The 15941-nt window shown below is 36.5% G+C and overlaps 1 protein-coding gene across 3 annotated transcripts in view; it reads left to right on the forward strand.

The window, feature by feature from the left end:
- MCTP1 (multiple C2 and transmembrane domain containing 1) overlaps positions 1-15941 on the forward strand; it is a 255065-nt gene that overhangs the window by 154055 nt on the left and 85069 nt on the right. For all 3 annotated transcript variants that reach the window (XM_065662669.1, XM_065662671.1, XM_065662670.1), the window contains exons 11-14: positions 1240-1342; positions 1702-1803; positions 2151-2225; positions 4089-4208. In XM_065662669.1, the coding sequence (XP_065518741.1) occupies positions 1240-1342; positions 1702-1803; positions 2151-2225; positions 4089-4208 (400 nt within the window). The remainder of the gene's footprint in view (positions 1-1239; positions 1343-1701; positions 1804-2150; positions 2226-4088; positions 4209-15941) is intronic.

A 15941-nucleotide genomic window follows, 5' to 3' on the forward strand; every position in this document is an offset into this window, starting at 1 on the left:
TTTAATTTTCTCTCTCTCTTTTCTTTTTTTTTTTTTAATTTTATTATATTTATCATTCTTATATTTGGCATCTGTAGCTTTTTTTGCCGTGCAGTGAGTTCTCAGTAATGAACTGGGAACAAAAGAAAAAATCTCACAACAGTTGTACTTTTTCATTAGCTTATTAACATTGTCCTCACTTATGTATCCACAAAACCACATTAAACTCTTCATTAATTTATTTTTAATTACCTGCTAATAGAGCAAATAACTAATCAATCTCTTCTGCACGGACAGTATTCTCTGCATAAGAAATTGCCTGGGTTTGTAGAGGACAAGAGACTAATCAAGTAGGAAAACTCAAAAGGCCTTCAAGGAGAGTTTTTACCTCTCTCCTGTGTATATTTGCATTGATCATTTTATTTATCCTCAGATTTGTTAATTAATTTTGGGCTAGCAATCCAGTTTCATCTGAAGGTGTAGATCTTACTGAAGTTAAACTCTGTCGCTTGAATTTGTAGTTCCTGGATCAGCCATTTGATCAAAGAAGAGTTCTTTCACACAATTCTGTGTTGTTTTTTTCTCTGAATAATGAATGTGAATTTTTCACTTGAGAGTTTACAATGTACAATGACAATTTTTGTGCGTGGTGGTGGAGTGTTTAATAGCTTACAGGCAAAAAAAGCAGTAGTATCTGAAAAACGCATTTCATATTGCTTGTTCCCAATTTGTTCCCAATGACTGTTGTATAGCTACAATTAAGCAAGGATTTCAGAATTAAAGAGCTTGTTGGCAGGGCTAAGGTATGCTTGTGTGGGTCGCAGTTATTTCTATTGACATACCCATGGATTTCACAGTATTTGCAGTAAGAACTGCTGCAAGGATAGCAGTGTTTAAGGTTTTTAAAGGCTCTTGCTGCTGCTGCTCACTGCTGTAAATCCCCACTGCTGCGCTGCGCTGGGCTGGCTCTCCTTGCAGCTCACACAGCAAAAACGCCAGGTAGGGGATTTAAAGCAACATCCCTCGGAAAACTTCAGCCTAGAAAGCCCCACAGAGAGCAAGCACGACCACTGCAGCCCTCAGAAAGCATTTTGATTATATGGAGGGATGCTTCATGTGCTTAAGTTCTGTTCTCTGCTCTGCCTGTTCTTGGAAAAATAGATGGGTACATGTTTTTTGCTAACCTTTCATGCTTTTGTCCTTGGTACTCTCCGGTGTAGATGACTTCTCTCTTCTGTGTGTGTGCTTCTCCCTTTGTAGCAATATTAAAGACATCCACTCCGTGCTTGAAGTGACAGTTTATGATGAAGACCGCGATCGCAGTGCTGACTTTCTAGGCAAAGTTGCTATACCACTGCTGTCTGTAAGTTCCATTCACCTGACATACGACTCTGAATTTTTCCTGCTGAAGTGAGGGGGGGTGGAATTTAAAAAAAAAAAAAAAATTAGAAAAAATTGCAGCTTCGTGCCTGTCATTTCTCAACCAAGGTCTGTAATAAGAACACTAAAATTTTAACATACTCAATTCACGGCCATGTTGAATCCCATGATAGTTAATTTTTCCTGACAGACTCGGTGCTGGTAATGAACAGGTACTTGTCAGACTTGCCACAGTTGTTTTGGGTTCTCTGTCAGTTTCAGCAGCTGAGGGTCAGGGGTCGCCGGGGGGGTGTATTCAGTAGAGACCGCGAGACAGACGGCTGTCATGTCCTTTTCCTGCAGATTCAAAATGGTGAACAGAAAGCCTACGTCTTGAAAAACAAGCAGCTGACAGGGCCAACAAAGGGGGTCATCTATCTTGAAATAGATGTGATTTTTAATGCTGTAAGTCTTAACTTTGGCTTTTTTGTACTGCTAAAGAGTTCAGTTTCATGAAAGCTTTTGTTCCTGATTTGTAGAGAATTTCTGTCATTCCTCATTTTCTCTAAACCTTGATGTATACTACAGAATACTCTTCTGCCACTGCCTGGCACACCCACTCTTTTTGTTGCTGCTGCTGCTGCTGTTGCTGTGAGCGAATGGAGCAGCAACCCATGCCTCTGTGCACTTACGTGTCGCTTACAGGCTTGGCAGCCATGACTTTGAAACTTGGTGGGTTTTGCAAATTGAAGCATGTGTTACTAGTAAGGAGCGGGTAAGCTTGAAATACTGACACACATTTTAATGTGTAGGTGAAAGCCAGCATACGAACCTTAATGCCCAAAGAAGTGAAGTACATTGAAGAGGAAAACAGACTGTCTAAACAGGTAAAGAGTAAGGAAACACTAATCCTTTCTGAAAGCCTTAATATCAAGTGTGCACATCCAAATATCTGGTATCATACTGCTGAGGGTAAAGAATAACATTTTCATTACCTGTTTACAAAAGAATATGATAGGCTGGAAAAGGCAGAAACAAAATACATGGGTTTATTGTGTCTCCTCTATAAATTGCACCTTAATTTCCATGAAATACTTGAATAAGAACACAGTTGAAACCATTAGGTTCCACACATATCAGATTAACCCACAGGTGCATGTAAACTAAGTCTTGCATAAATTTTTGCTGTTAACCTTGACCCTAAAGATCTTCATTTGTTGCACGGTGGAGAGCCTTTCAGCATTCTTTTAGCCAAATTTTAAATAAGTTAGTTGAGTAAGGTTTGAATCAGTGGTGAAAGCAGACTGAAAGTCTTTATTACTTTGAAGAGTCCTGTGGGTAGGAAATCACAGAATGGGCAGAAATCACATGTCTGCACCTTCCCCCACCCCCCACCCCCCCCATGTATTTTTGCTATACACAGTTCTAATGTTTTGGTAACATATATTTAACACATCTTTTTCTCTACTTGAACTACTTTTGATTAAGGTTTATATGTTCCACAAATGATGCATTTTATATGGAGAGAACTGAGCTTTTCATTGGGCTTTGGGAGTGAGGTTTTTGTTGTTTACACGGAAAAAGGCGAAGGTCTCAGAACTGTTTTTTATTTTGCTGAAAGCTAGTAGACTTGAGCATAACTTAAATTACCTGCTGGATTAATTTTATGTCATTTATGTATTTTATTTATATTTATTATGCATTTCATTAAAAAAAAAGATTTCAAGAGGAAAAATATTTCTTTCTTTAGTGTTGTGAGTAATGCAGTTACTAAAGCTGCATTTTGTACAGTTGTTCCAGCAAAGAAGCAGCAAGGCATTTTATTCAAGATTCATTCTTCTCCCAATTTTCATAACAGAAAATGGCATTGTGATTTTTGCAGATGACAAGAAGAATAAACTTAAAATACCTATTTCCAGTTGATTGGGATTTTTTTATTAACTTGAATGGGATACCCCACCACAATACCACTTTGGGTGAGGGTAAAAAAAAAAAAAAAAGGAATCTTTGTGTATAACTGATGTGGTTGTATTTTAAAGCATCCACATTTTCCAAGGGTGAGAATGTCTTACTTAACTAGCATTTTCTATGCTGTTCACTACACAAATCATTCCCTGGTTTGTTCACTTTTTTTTTTTTTTTGGTCAAATGTAATGCACTTTTAGAGGATTTAAGCATATTTTCCTGATTTAAAACCTGCAGCTGTTATGTTTCATCTCCATAGATTGAATGTATGTGAGTAAAGTTACTTTGATAGATACAACCATGTGGCCAAAATTTTCATCACAGCAGACAAATTTGATAAAAATGAAGGAAAAATGAATGTAAAAGATGCATGTGATCTTAATCAGATTAGAGCAGTAATTCTACTTGGTTTCAAGTTACTGTCCTGTAGCATCTTTTTATTCAAAAAGGCTAACATTTGCTAGAGTACCTGAGAATGGGGAAAGTCTTGCCTGCATAGTAAAATCTTAATATCAAAATAATTCATGAAGTTCTTTATGTGGCTTTTTAAAACTAAACAGCAACTTGCCAGAATTTAATTCGACAAATATCAATTCACACAACTAACAAATTCTCTCTCTTACAAGACTCAGATTTTAAACTACCTTTCTCAGTTTGTGAGCTAGAGAGTTTAAAGTGTTTTTTCTCATTCTTCACCCAAACTAAGAATGAAAATATTATAAGTGTTAGCCTCTTTTGAAGCTTTTGGGTTTTGAAACATTTGCGTTCCTTCATCTTTTCAATAGCTATTGTTAAGAAACTTTATCCGGATGAAGCGTTGCATCATCGTGCTCATAAATGCCGCCTACTACATTAGCAGTTGCTTTGACTGGGATTCTCCCTCAAGAAGTCTCGCTGCTTTTTTGGTATGATCTTCTTTACATTATTGTTAATAACACTGGTGTATTTGTGTTCTAGACTGAGAAATAATACACTGTTGACATGATGGAGTGTTATTTATTTATTTGTTTTAAACTTTGCATTATGGAGATACCTCAAGTCATGTTTATTCACTTTCTTTTTTTATTTTTAAGTTTAAAATGTCACACAAACAAGACAGAAAGTTGGATCTTTTTAAGATTTACAATTGTACTAATAATAGAGTGATAGCACTCAAAATACAGTCCATGAACTATGGATGACGTTCTTGAGCTTCTCACCCATTACCGCCATTAAATTTTGCGTGGGCCCATTGTATGTCACATATTTATTCTTAAGATTTGTTTTGTATATTTCATGGATTCTTTTACATTTCAGGAGCGTAAACTTAGTGTTATTTTACCCTCCACATATCAATATATGTTATGCTTGTAACTGTTTTAGAAGTACAAAACTCTGGACCCAAACAGTCACTTCCTGTCTAAGATTTAGTGTTCTTGGTTAAAAAATAACAGCAAACAAAAACCAAACAACAAAACAAAACAAAAATGCCACCCCAAAATAAAACAAAACCAACTTTAAAATCATTAATGTAAACAAATTAGCATCTTGTAGTCATCAAGCTCTGATCATAGTTGTTTTCAGTGAATTCATTTTTAGTGATTTAAATGAAACTATTTCTCCATAGCCATTAGCTTCACTAATATTAACATTTATTTTTCTTTTAAATTTAGAAAATTCCAAGCATCATTGTAGGCTAAAGTCTGGTTCCCAAATGAATATATTTTAACTTTCAAAATCATATGAGCCACAAATAAGACCAAAGTCTCTGTTTTTTGTTTGGTTTTGTGGGGTTTTCTTTGTTTGTTTGTTGTTTTTTTTTTTTGTTTTTGCCAACAGTAAACATGTATGCATGGGCACAGTTTCTGGAATATCTAAATTTATTAAGTTGGCTTAATACTGACATTATGAGCCTCTTCACCATGAATATGAACATGGGTTTGGTGTTGCTTTGAATAATATAAAGGGAATCTGGGGACAGTGCATCTAAGTTGGGTGTCTGAAGCTCACATACCTCAAATCTGGAGAAAGCAAACCAGGCAGTGGAACTGGCTGTGCTGGAGCCATAAAATGGCATACTTTGGTGTATCACTAAATTTAGCTGGTTTGCAGGAAGTTTCTTTTAGCAGGACTCCGTTTGTACTACAGGACTTGTTAAACTCTGTTGTAGCCTGTCATCATCACCATAGCATGGTTTGGGCTGGAAGGAACTTTAAAGATCTTCTAGTTCCAACCCCTTGCCATGGGCAGGGACACTTTCCACTAGACCAGGTTGCTCAAGCACCATCCAACCTGTGAAAGGATGGAAGCACACTGCCAGTCCTTGGTTGCAATGTTCATCAAGAGTAGAAGAGATATGTCTGCTGTTGAAGCACTCAGGGGTTTTATACTTTTACTGATGTCTGTAGTAACTATAATATGTGCAAAACCTAAACAACTTGCTACTGTTTACTTTAGAAAAATTATAATTTCAGTTTAAAGTAATCAAAATTTCATAGGAAAATGCAGGTCTCTACTTAAAATTTAAATGTTCATGTTGCTATTACTGCTCCCATTAGTGAGTATGAATCTGTCTAAGTCTGATTTTAATATGGATATGGAAAACCCACTTCTTCCTTGTAGAAGAAAGGGAAGTAGAAAGACATCTTATTCTTTAGGCTAGTGAAATTATTTCTCTCTCATAGTGCAGTTCAGTGGCCATAGAAAAAGTTGTGTTGTTGTCAAGTTTTAATTGTTTCCAATCATAACAGAAATTCAGTGTCCTAACAAGTAGTTGGAAATATGTAAAACAGAATTTGAGCAGGGAGAGCTGTAGTTAGCATATTGCTGTAGAAACTAGTTCCTGGTTTTATTTTTATATATATATTATTTATAAGTATATATATATATTCAAAGCCTGCTCTTAGTTTCCTTTTAGGATTTGTTTTGCTATATGGTGGTTGTGGTAGTTACGGATATATTACATCGACATCAGTGCTGAGGCTTAACAGATGTGTTCCTGCTCTGCATCCAAAGTGCATACTGTGCTTTTCAACCTTGTGTTATTCTCCCCAAAGATCAAAACAACCCTCTGTGGGGCAAAAAAAATTGATAAGATTTTGCTAGGCAAGTCAAATCTACATGAACTTCTATCATGATCATAAGCTTTGGAATTTAGATGGTTTCTGAAGTTTCAAAGCTACTGTAGGCCCTTAAAAAATCTTGAGAGTGGTCCACTTGCATGTGTGATGCTGAATTATGCTTGCATTAAGGTTACACTTCAGTTTAATAGAGTCTGTTAAAAAAACTGTACCTATATGTATCATTTTCATCTCTTCACTACTATACAAATTGTATCTCCTCTTGAAGTCATTTCCCAGAGGTTAGAGAATATCACAGTGAAATAACAGTGCCAGAAAGCAGATGACAAATAGACTGGTTTGGAGCATTCCAACTCTGTATTTAGACTAATAAATAATGTACGAGAAGTAAACTTTTAAACTAACCACTTTTTCTTTCCTGTTGGGTTTGAAGACATACCTTGGTGGATAACATTCTGATACAAATTTACAGCCATTTCACATAAGTACATGTGTGAGGGTTGATTTTTCAGATCTCCCATTGTCCCAAGTTCCTGTCATTACAATTACAGGTACCCTTGTCTCATATCTCTCCCCAGGTCTTCACTTTCTGATGGGGCTACTGATACAGGAGACCACGGGGGTGGAAATTCTGGCAGACTAGCTGAGTTTTTAGAAATATAAATAATAAGAGAGATCTGGAAAGGCAGACTTGTCTTCGAAACCCACATAAAGCCTCCGTTAATATAGTGACTCTATAACATGCTGCATTTATGTGCTTTATGCTCTTTGCATGCTGAGGTGTTCACTGCAGCTCTTTTTAATGTCATTCTCCTTGGAGAGTCACAGTGGTGGTCATCAAGACTATATGTGTTCATTGAAGGGGTTTGCTGATTGTTTATATTCCAGAGCTCAGCTGTCTCAAACCAAATGTTATTTGGGACAATGGTTCTTTCTCAAATCTCTTCAAATGCAACAGCTCAGTGACTAGTTTTGCACATGCTGTACCTAGAAGTACAGAAACCTAGAAGTTACATTTTTAGTGTTACAGATGATGCACTTCCTCAACTAAACAATGTTTTACCTGTTTCTGTTGAACTCCACTGGGGATTTTGTCTGAATGACTTAAGGGTTTGACTCCACTTTTTTTTTTGTGTGTGTGCCTCAGTAATTCAGAGGAAAACAATAATTCCTACCCAGAAATATTTTTTGTATTCTTACGCCAATCTGTGACATATTATTTGTAATTTTTCTGATATTCAAATATATTTGTAAATAGCTCATGAAACATAGATTGCTCTGACTAGAATATGGCTTTGGATTTGAACCATCAGAAGGTTTTATATTCTCCACAGTTTATTCATATTTATTTCCTGTTAAATAAGTCTATAACAACAATGTTAAAATAGTGTTTGAGTTCCAGAACAGCTTTATTATATTACATATAGCCCTGTTATGTCTAGTGGCTGATAAGAATATGTTATGTGCCTGTGTTAATGCTTCGTAAGAGACTAAATGCAATGGAAAATAATGCTATAAGTAGAGAGAGCCTTCACTGTAAATTCGTATTATTGATTGTCTGTATTTAAACAGACCTTTGGATAATTTAGCAGTTAATTTTTATATATTTTTAATTCAGTAATTAATATGTTATGTGTCAGGCTGAAGAACTTTATTACAGTATGGAAAAAGGGATGTTTTTTCTTTAGATTAATCTACTGTGGGCTCTCAAATGTCTGCTAAATTGGGCCTAATTTCCATCATCTTCTTGACCAGACATTTGTGTTCTTGCAGATGTCAGTGGGTGCAATGTAGGGGGAAAAAAGTGTGCACACTTTTTTTCAAATACTGTCATTTCTCACTGTAATGAGCACAAAAATAATTGGACAACTGAGCTATCAGTAAAAGGACACACTTCAACTTGAGTCAATGAATTATTTTACGGGACAAACTTTAATCTTTAAATGTGATTGTAGATAATTTGTGCTACCATCTGTCCATTTGGAATTCTTTTAGCCTTTTCAGTCGTTATACAGTAAGTGCTGCTGTGTTTAACATTAACATTTGATATTTTACACATTTAATTTCTGTACTGCTGCATGGTCCTTGGGGAGCTTTGCTGTAGTGCTACATGAGAGAGACAAAGTATTGATCAGTTAACATTTCAGCTACATTTATGTGTGTCGCAAAATTAATGAAAATGCCAGACAAAAATGTCAGAGTGCACAAAAAGGTAGAATTTAAATTTGGTAGTTTAATGAAAAGTTTAATATGTGCATTATCAAAAATATTCCCTTACCTTTAAAGTACAATTCATAACTGATTAACTAAAGGGAACCACATATTTTACTTAGAGGAACATTGAACATGAAATATGAGGGAATATATAATCTTCAAAGTATTTGGTATCCCAAAATGGTCTTACTAAAGCACTTTAATTACCTGCTTGAACATTTAACTGTTACTTATAAAATAAACTTGTTTCCTTTCTTATTTGGAAGGAGAGTACTCTGGCCTGATCACATGCATGCTTTTCAATACACCCTCAAATTAGGTCTTCCTATGAACATATTCTCCTGTTCCTCTTCATATTCCTCAGAATCTTTCTATATGTGTGTATGCACACAGAAAATACTCTCCTTTCTCAGACTGAAATATTGATAAAATGACTTGCCCTGCATCCAGGTCATTTGTCAGGTCTAACTTACCTTCGCTTTGTCTTCTAATGTTACAGAATTGTGCGTGAAAATGACATAATAGTGTACCTAGCAAGAGTTAGTTCTCTTGCACATACACCATTTAGTTGTGGTGATGTCATGCTAATTAATTGAAACTGAGAAGGAAACAGGATTAAAACAGGGAAGGCCCCTAGCAGGAAATGAGACAGTAAAGTAATTTGATCAACTTACTTGGCTTTTCCGTAGTGAAAAGGAAGGTGATCACTACCGTGTATTTCAGAAGCAACTTTCACTCAAAGCTGAAGGGCAGATTATGTTTTGGGAGTGTGGGTGCCATCAGGAGTGGGAATGTGCTTGTGTTAGCTACTAGATATTTACCTTTTTTTCCACACTGTAGGAGAATCAGAATTTTGAGAATATATTTGAGAGCCACTGTTGATAACAGTATTGAGGACATAAACACCTTCAGATTGCGTTTTACTGAACCCGGTGTTAAGTGGACCATCAGGTTGTCTTTGCCACCTGTTGTCTGGAGTTAGAAATTGGAAGAAATGCTGGTGAGGTAGTTGCAAAAAACGTATTGCATTCTGAAAAAGCCTTTCCAAAAATTCCTGTTGCTGTCAAAACTGCCTGTTCTAGAAGGGGAGATTTTCAGAAGTAAAGTGACATGGAAGTGGCAAGGCCAGATACAAGATTCATTTCTGATGCGGGTTGCACACATGTGAGTGTGCAAGAGTCTTTGAGCTTTTGTCATCTGTATCTTCACCAGCAAGAAAGAGAACGAAGTAGACCAGACTGCTGTGCTTTTGCTTGTTTGTTTCAGGTTTTCTTTTTCGGCAGAAGTAAAGCAGATGAAAAGTGATCTAAAACCCGTTTCCTCTTTCCTGGTTTTCTATAGATCAGAAGAACTAATGTGAGACTGCTGCAAAAATACAGTGGGATTTGAGCTCTCTGAAGCACTTAGCTATACTGTGGGCCAGGTTTTAGAAAGTGGGATAGGGAAACAAAAAAAAAGAGCAGATCCTGGTATATCTGACCATTGAAATCCTGAAATCCATTAACCAGTCATAACTAAAGAACATACCACCAGCAGCAGTGATTAAAAAACCCTTCTGTACTTATCTTTAAAACTGAGGAAAGATGCCAGTGTAGAATGATGCTTGGTGCCATCAATCTATGTCTTATGTTTGAAACATTGTGTGTTTGTAAATGTGGTATGCAGAAAGATTGGGTAATATTTCTGTATGTAAATTTTCTTGTTATTTTATTTTGGGTTTGTTTTTTTTTTTTTTTAATCACTTTCATTTCACTTTCTTCATGGAGTGAATGCAATACTTGCTAAACCAGTTTAATGGTGTGATTAATTGCCTAAGTGCAGACTTGGTGCTGTTTTCAGTAACCTCGAGCATCCTGTGCGCTACCCAGCTGCTGTTCCAGGGGGGCATGTGTCTGTCGTAGGTTCTGTGTCATTTCAACCATCACCATCCAGGTAACTGGGTTACCCACCCTATGGTGTCTAAAGCAACATCAGCTCTACCTTGAGGCTCTTTAATTGCTCCCTTGGGTGTTTATTTTACCTTCATATCTATTTTAGGTACTTACCTATATTCCGTTCTAAATTCTCATGATCTTAAAGTGTTCCATCTCAAAACTAGCTGCGCAGTGTGGGGAAATACCTTCCTTGTTTTATGATTTCTCAAACAGGAAATGCACAGCAGACTAGAGCATCAGTATCCCGAGTCTTGGACTTTTCCGTTCACTACTAGGCCATCCTTCTCATCTGTTTTCTTCTTCTCCCTTCTTAGAAAACTGAAACTTTGCACTGAAAGTTTTTGATTAGCAGAACTTAGATTTCCTTTTAAGGCAGTGAAGTGACCTGAAGTCCAGGCAGCCAATTCACATGAGTTGCAGTCTTGCTCTGAAGTACATTTCCCGTAATGCAAATCATGCAAGGCAATTCTCAGCTGCCTGGTGTCTCTGGAAATGTTGCAGGGTGGATGCATTAAACCCAGCATGGTTACATATCCAGAAAGGGGTTGCATTGCATCAAGTATTCTTACTTGACTTTCCTCTTGAGTGCACAAAACTCTTCAGGATATAAAACATTCAAGATAGCACTGATATTAAATTTGGATAATTATTTGGTAATGCTGTTCTAAGAAGGAAGCAGTTGCACAGCCTTTCATCCTTGTGTTCCCCGAGTTGCTCTTTAACAGCCATTGCAGGAAATCTTGGCCATTTAGACTTTAATTACTTAAATAATACACATGGATGGATTATAAAGTACCTTACTTTTTCATCATTTAGCTGTGAGTGACATGAAAATGAACACATTATAAAATCGTGTTACAAAGAGTGTTTTACTTCCTTTTTATTTCAGCGGTGGTAGGTATTATAATGGTTTCATTTGAAGTGAAAGAAGTATGGGGCACACAGATTTTACTGGGCCGTTCAATAGGTAATGCAATGTTTTGCAAAAAGGGTTTCTAGTAAAGAAAGAAGCAATCAGATATGTTGCATGCTAGTGAGGAAAAGCCCAAGTAAGGAAAATCAAGCAGAGAAGCAGAAAGGACAGCCTGTTCAGAAATGAAGATACTGGTTTCGTTCTAATGTTCTTAAGAAATCTTCAGTGTGCTCATCCCTACAGAGTAGTGACTTCCTTAATAGGTGTGTAGATGGTATATGATACTGTAATCATCTGTGCCTGGGTGGAAGAAGTAATTTTCAATATGCTGAATTTTACTGGCATGAAAACACCTACAGTAATTATGTAATATTTCAAATATTTGTCCTAAAAATATTAGTCCTGCTGATATTGTTCGACATGCAATTTTATAATTTCAGTTTTGATTGCAGAATCTGAAATCCACAGCATTGATATATAAAAAAAGGCTTAGAGCATATTTAGTTTCCACTGGTGCCACACATGCTATATGACTGACAGCAACTGATTTTATAGGTGTTGTAAGTAAAGCCTTCTGAGTAAAGAAAAACACCCTTACGAAGCTCTTTCCAAAGTTACATGGAAAATTTTGTCCCTTTTCTGTAAAAAGGGACTGTCTGCCACACACAGCTTTATCCTGCATTTTTGGCCAAAGAAAGATGCTTCATGCTTCTCATTCCAAAATTGTCTGGCTTGGACCAGAGAATGTTTGAAAGCTTGCTTACCGCTTGGGAATCACTGGCAGGTAGGAATGCTGCTTGTGATGGTGTCCAAAACCAGCAGAACTGGCAGGGAGAATAAATGATCAGCCTGTTTGCTGTCAGGACAGCAGGAAATTGAAGTGGAAATCAACTGTGTCATTCTGCTGCCTCTTTCTTGTGGCCCCTCTGCCTTCCTCCTCTAGCTTGAGGTGTACTTCTTGTGTAAGAAGCTTTATTTTCTCCTGAGCTCCACTCAGATTCATGTAGGAAAGTCCTGGGAAGGAGCTGGGTGTTTACAGCTAAACTAGGAAAACTGCTTATTGACACAGTTGGGAAAACTGCTTGTGGCAGGGTGTGAAAAATTTACATTGAGCGGATCACTATCTAGGGAGAATGCTTGCTTAAATTGCTCAATTAAAGGACAAAATTATGGCTTCGAAGTTGTGAAGAAAACCCTCACATAGCCTTAGCCATGTAAAAGTTGGGTGTTTGCAATGGCCTGTCTTGCACAGTAACTTTTTATACAGGTGACAGCAATATAAAGAGGAACAAAAACTGCCTTGAAAAGCCTTTTAGTTAAGTATTAATGCAGGAAACAACGTTGTTTAGGTAGTCTTCTAATACATGAAACACTCAGAGTGTGGATGGAATGTTAAATTTTTACCAAGTGTCACTCTATAGTAATTCAGCTTTTGCAGGAGAGGAGAATTTCAGTTGACCTTGAAAAAAAAATCTGTGAACCTCATAGCCTTTTGTTTGGTAAAAACAACATCTGGGTTTGTTTTTTTTTTTTTTTTAATATTATTTACTTTAATAATTTAATTTTCAAAAGAAAAATAATAGTTGTTTATATCACAGAATCTGTTTATTACTTTCAGTAAACAAGGAGACTTAATTTAAAAAACATAATTTATTTTGGTTTCACTGGTAGATTTTATTTATTCCAGAAAAAGTATTGACAATTATCCAGGAGAGTTTACTAATGTTGTGACCAGAATTGCTACTGAAGAGGAAAAAATAAATCAGTAACTATAAGCCAAATGGCTGTAGCTGTTACTGAATGGACGTAGAGTTGCATGGCAGATCTTTGGAATTTGTACATTTCCATGAATAACATCCACACAATTACTGTAGCTCTGAAGTTACAAGATACCAACTGCTTTCCAGAGATACAAGTATCCTAAGAAGAATCCACTGATTTGCAAAAGCAAAAAATTGGCATAATTTAGTCTTGTTTATTTGAGATTGACCGCTGCTCTCACAGCTATTTGTTAGCTCTGCAACATTATCTGTTAAAACCGGTACTATGCAATTGGAACTTCTTGGGCAATTAGCGTGCAGCACTGGCTGAACAGGAGACATGATTTTCTCCCCACAGTCATGTAGTAGCTGTGATTAGACATGCCTGTATTCCAGTTCTAATTGACTGGCCTCTGTAAGCAGACACTGCTCATTAATGAACAAGAGACAGACACATCCTAATCTGATTAAAAAAATAAAAAGGTAGCAAAGAAATGTTTACAAATGGATAAAATTAATTCTGTTTTGATATACTGAGTACATAGTTTTCATTTTTGCTACAGAAGTGTTACTGTGTATATGAGTAAACTTAGTATTAAAGAAAAATATCAAGCCATTATTAATGTATATATCTGCACTCAATATGTCTCCTGTAAATCATAACTTGAGGGGTAAACATGTTAAACTGAAGGTAAATCTCTACTTTAGTATTAGCTCTGGCAGGACTAATGCATGAGGTTTTGCCATTTCCTTGTATTGCTCCGCAATTTCTAAGTATATGAGTATGCACTGTCTGTTTAGCTTCAGATGCTCCTTTCTGGACTACTCTTATCTTAATAAAGTCAGCCTGAATGATATGTCTGTTCTCAATCTATATGGGAGAGAAAAAATATCTCAGGTGCACATATTCGAAACTCTATTTTCCAATGGCAAATTCTTCAATTTCCAGGAAAATTGTATTAATAGTAACTAAAATCATCTAATTCCTTTGAAGATGAATGGTTGATATTTTAAGGGATGGTGTTAATGACTATTTAAGCCTGTTTTCCTTAATAAAGAAAGAGGTTTTGTTTTTTTCCTCAGTATAAAATATCCCATTTTCCCCTAAAGAACCTCCAGTACCAGCAGATACTGTATCTCCTTAATGTGACTGAAACATTTAAAAGTAGGTATTTTCAATATTTGCTGCCATCTTAATTATTAGTGGTTTAAAGCACCACTGTTAGCAGAGGGAGTATGAGTTAATAAAAATGTCATTGTATTAGTATATAAAACACAATATAATTTTCCCAAGATAATGATTAACAGCATAAGGCACTTGGCGCTTATTCCCTATATGTGCTTGATTTTAATCTTTTAGGAATGGTATCACAAATAAACATAGAGACATTTTTGAGTGATTTGTTTTAAAGAAGAGGTAACTGGTGAAATCTCTTGTTAGGGTTTTTTTCTGTGTTATGTCACTGTCTTTGTAGCATTACAGATTCGCATCAATCTGAATAGTCTTTTTAAGGCTGATATTAAGCCTCCCTGGTGCAACTCTGGTGAAACTCATTTAAAAGTTATTTATTCATTTATCATTAAAAAGTTATTTGTTCATCACAGTCTATTAGCTAAAGCATTTGGAAAGTGACTTCTGAGTGCTGGTAGGTCATTACTGTGTCAGTATTCCTTTTACAGACAAGAATCACTTTGTGTGGGTTGTGTGGTGTTTTTAACCTCTAAAGGTATTTTTGCCTTGTTCCAAGGCTGCTTCAATTGTTTCAAAGCTGCTTCAATTGTTTCATTAGCTACCTTGATTCAATTGGCATGACCAAGACCCATCTCTGTAACTCTTGATGCACTCAAGCGTGTGTCCTGGCGTAGCAGCTGCGGTGGCCTCCGCTAGCCCAGCTTATGGGTGCTGTAGACCACTGGTATGACCGACCACAGCAGGGTGGTCCTGCTGGCTCAGATATCCCCCGGCTGCCAGCTGAGCACCTGCAAAACAGCAAGAACGGCTCCATTGTGGAGGGGAGAAACGTTTGTTTCTGGGGGAAAATTACTCCAGTTCTACTTCTGAATGAAAGACGGGGCTGTTATTACTCAAGGGATGTTAGGCCTCGCTGCTTTTTTGAGAAAACAAATTTGCTGTAACTTTATCTGTAATTTAGTACCACATGGGTGCAAATAGAGTCTGCATTGTGTGGAAGAGGAGGCAGAAGTAAGGGTTTGTTAAAGCAATAAAAGGCTTGGGTAACCATTACATTTCCGAAAGTAGCCTTATCAGAGTCATAGGTTAAAAAAAAATAAAATTGTTGTGGCCTTGCCATTAACCATCTGCTTTGAATTTGCTTTAAAAATAGTATTGAAGAAGTGAGCTTTCTGTCTATGTGGAGAATATGGAGGAAAAAATTTATTTGGAAAGTGACCGTAGATATTTTGCCTTGACCAGCAGCTGACCCAGTAGGTAAAGTGGGTTGTGGTAAAGGCTATTCCGATCTTTTTCTGCAAAGTTGTTTATTTTTTTTTTTCCTTTCTCCCAGTAAATGTAGCAGAGTTTTGCGTTCTTAAGTTCCACTTTCTTGAGGACTATGATGTCAAAATGCTTAAGTAAAATTTTCATCTTCTTGATTTAATTGTTTAAAGCCTTTGTCCTGCTTGCATAGGAAAACAGCCTTTGCAAATTGTCCTATTGAAGCTGGTCAAAAATCAGTCAAGTACCTTATTCCATCGAAGTTTATTTTCACAACTGTATGCTTGTTCACTGCCTTACATC

Source organism: Lathamus discolor, chromosome Z (assembly GCF_037157495.1).
Source record: "Lathamus discolor isolate bLatDis1 chromosome Z, bLatDis1.hap1, whole genome shotgun sequence".
NCBI classification, from domain to species: Eukaryota; Metazoa; Chordata; class Aves; order Psittaciformes; family Psittacidae; genus Lathamus; species Lathamus discolor.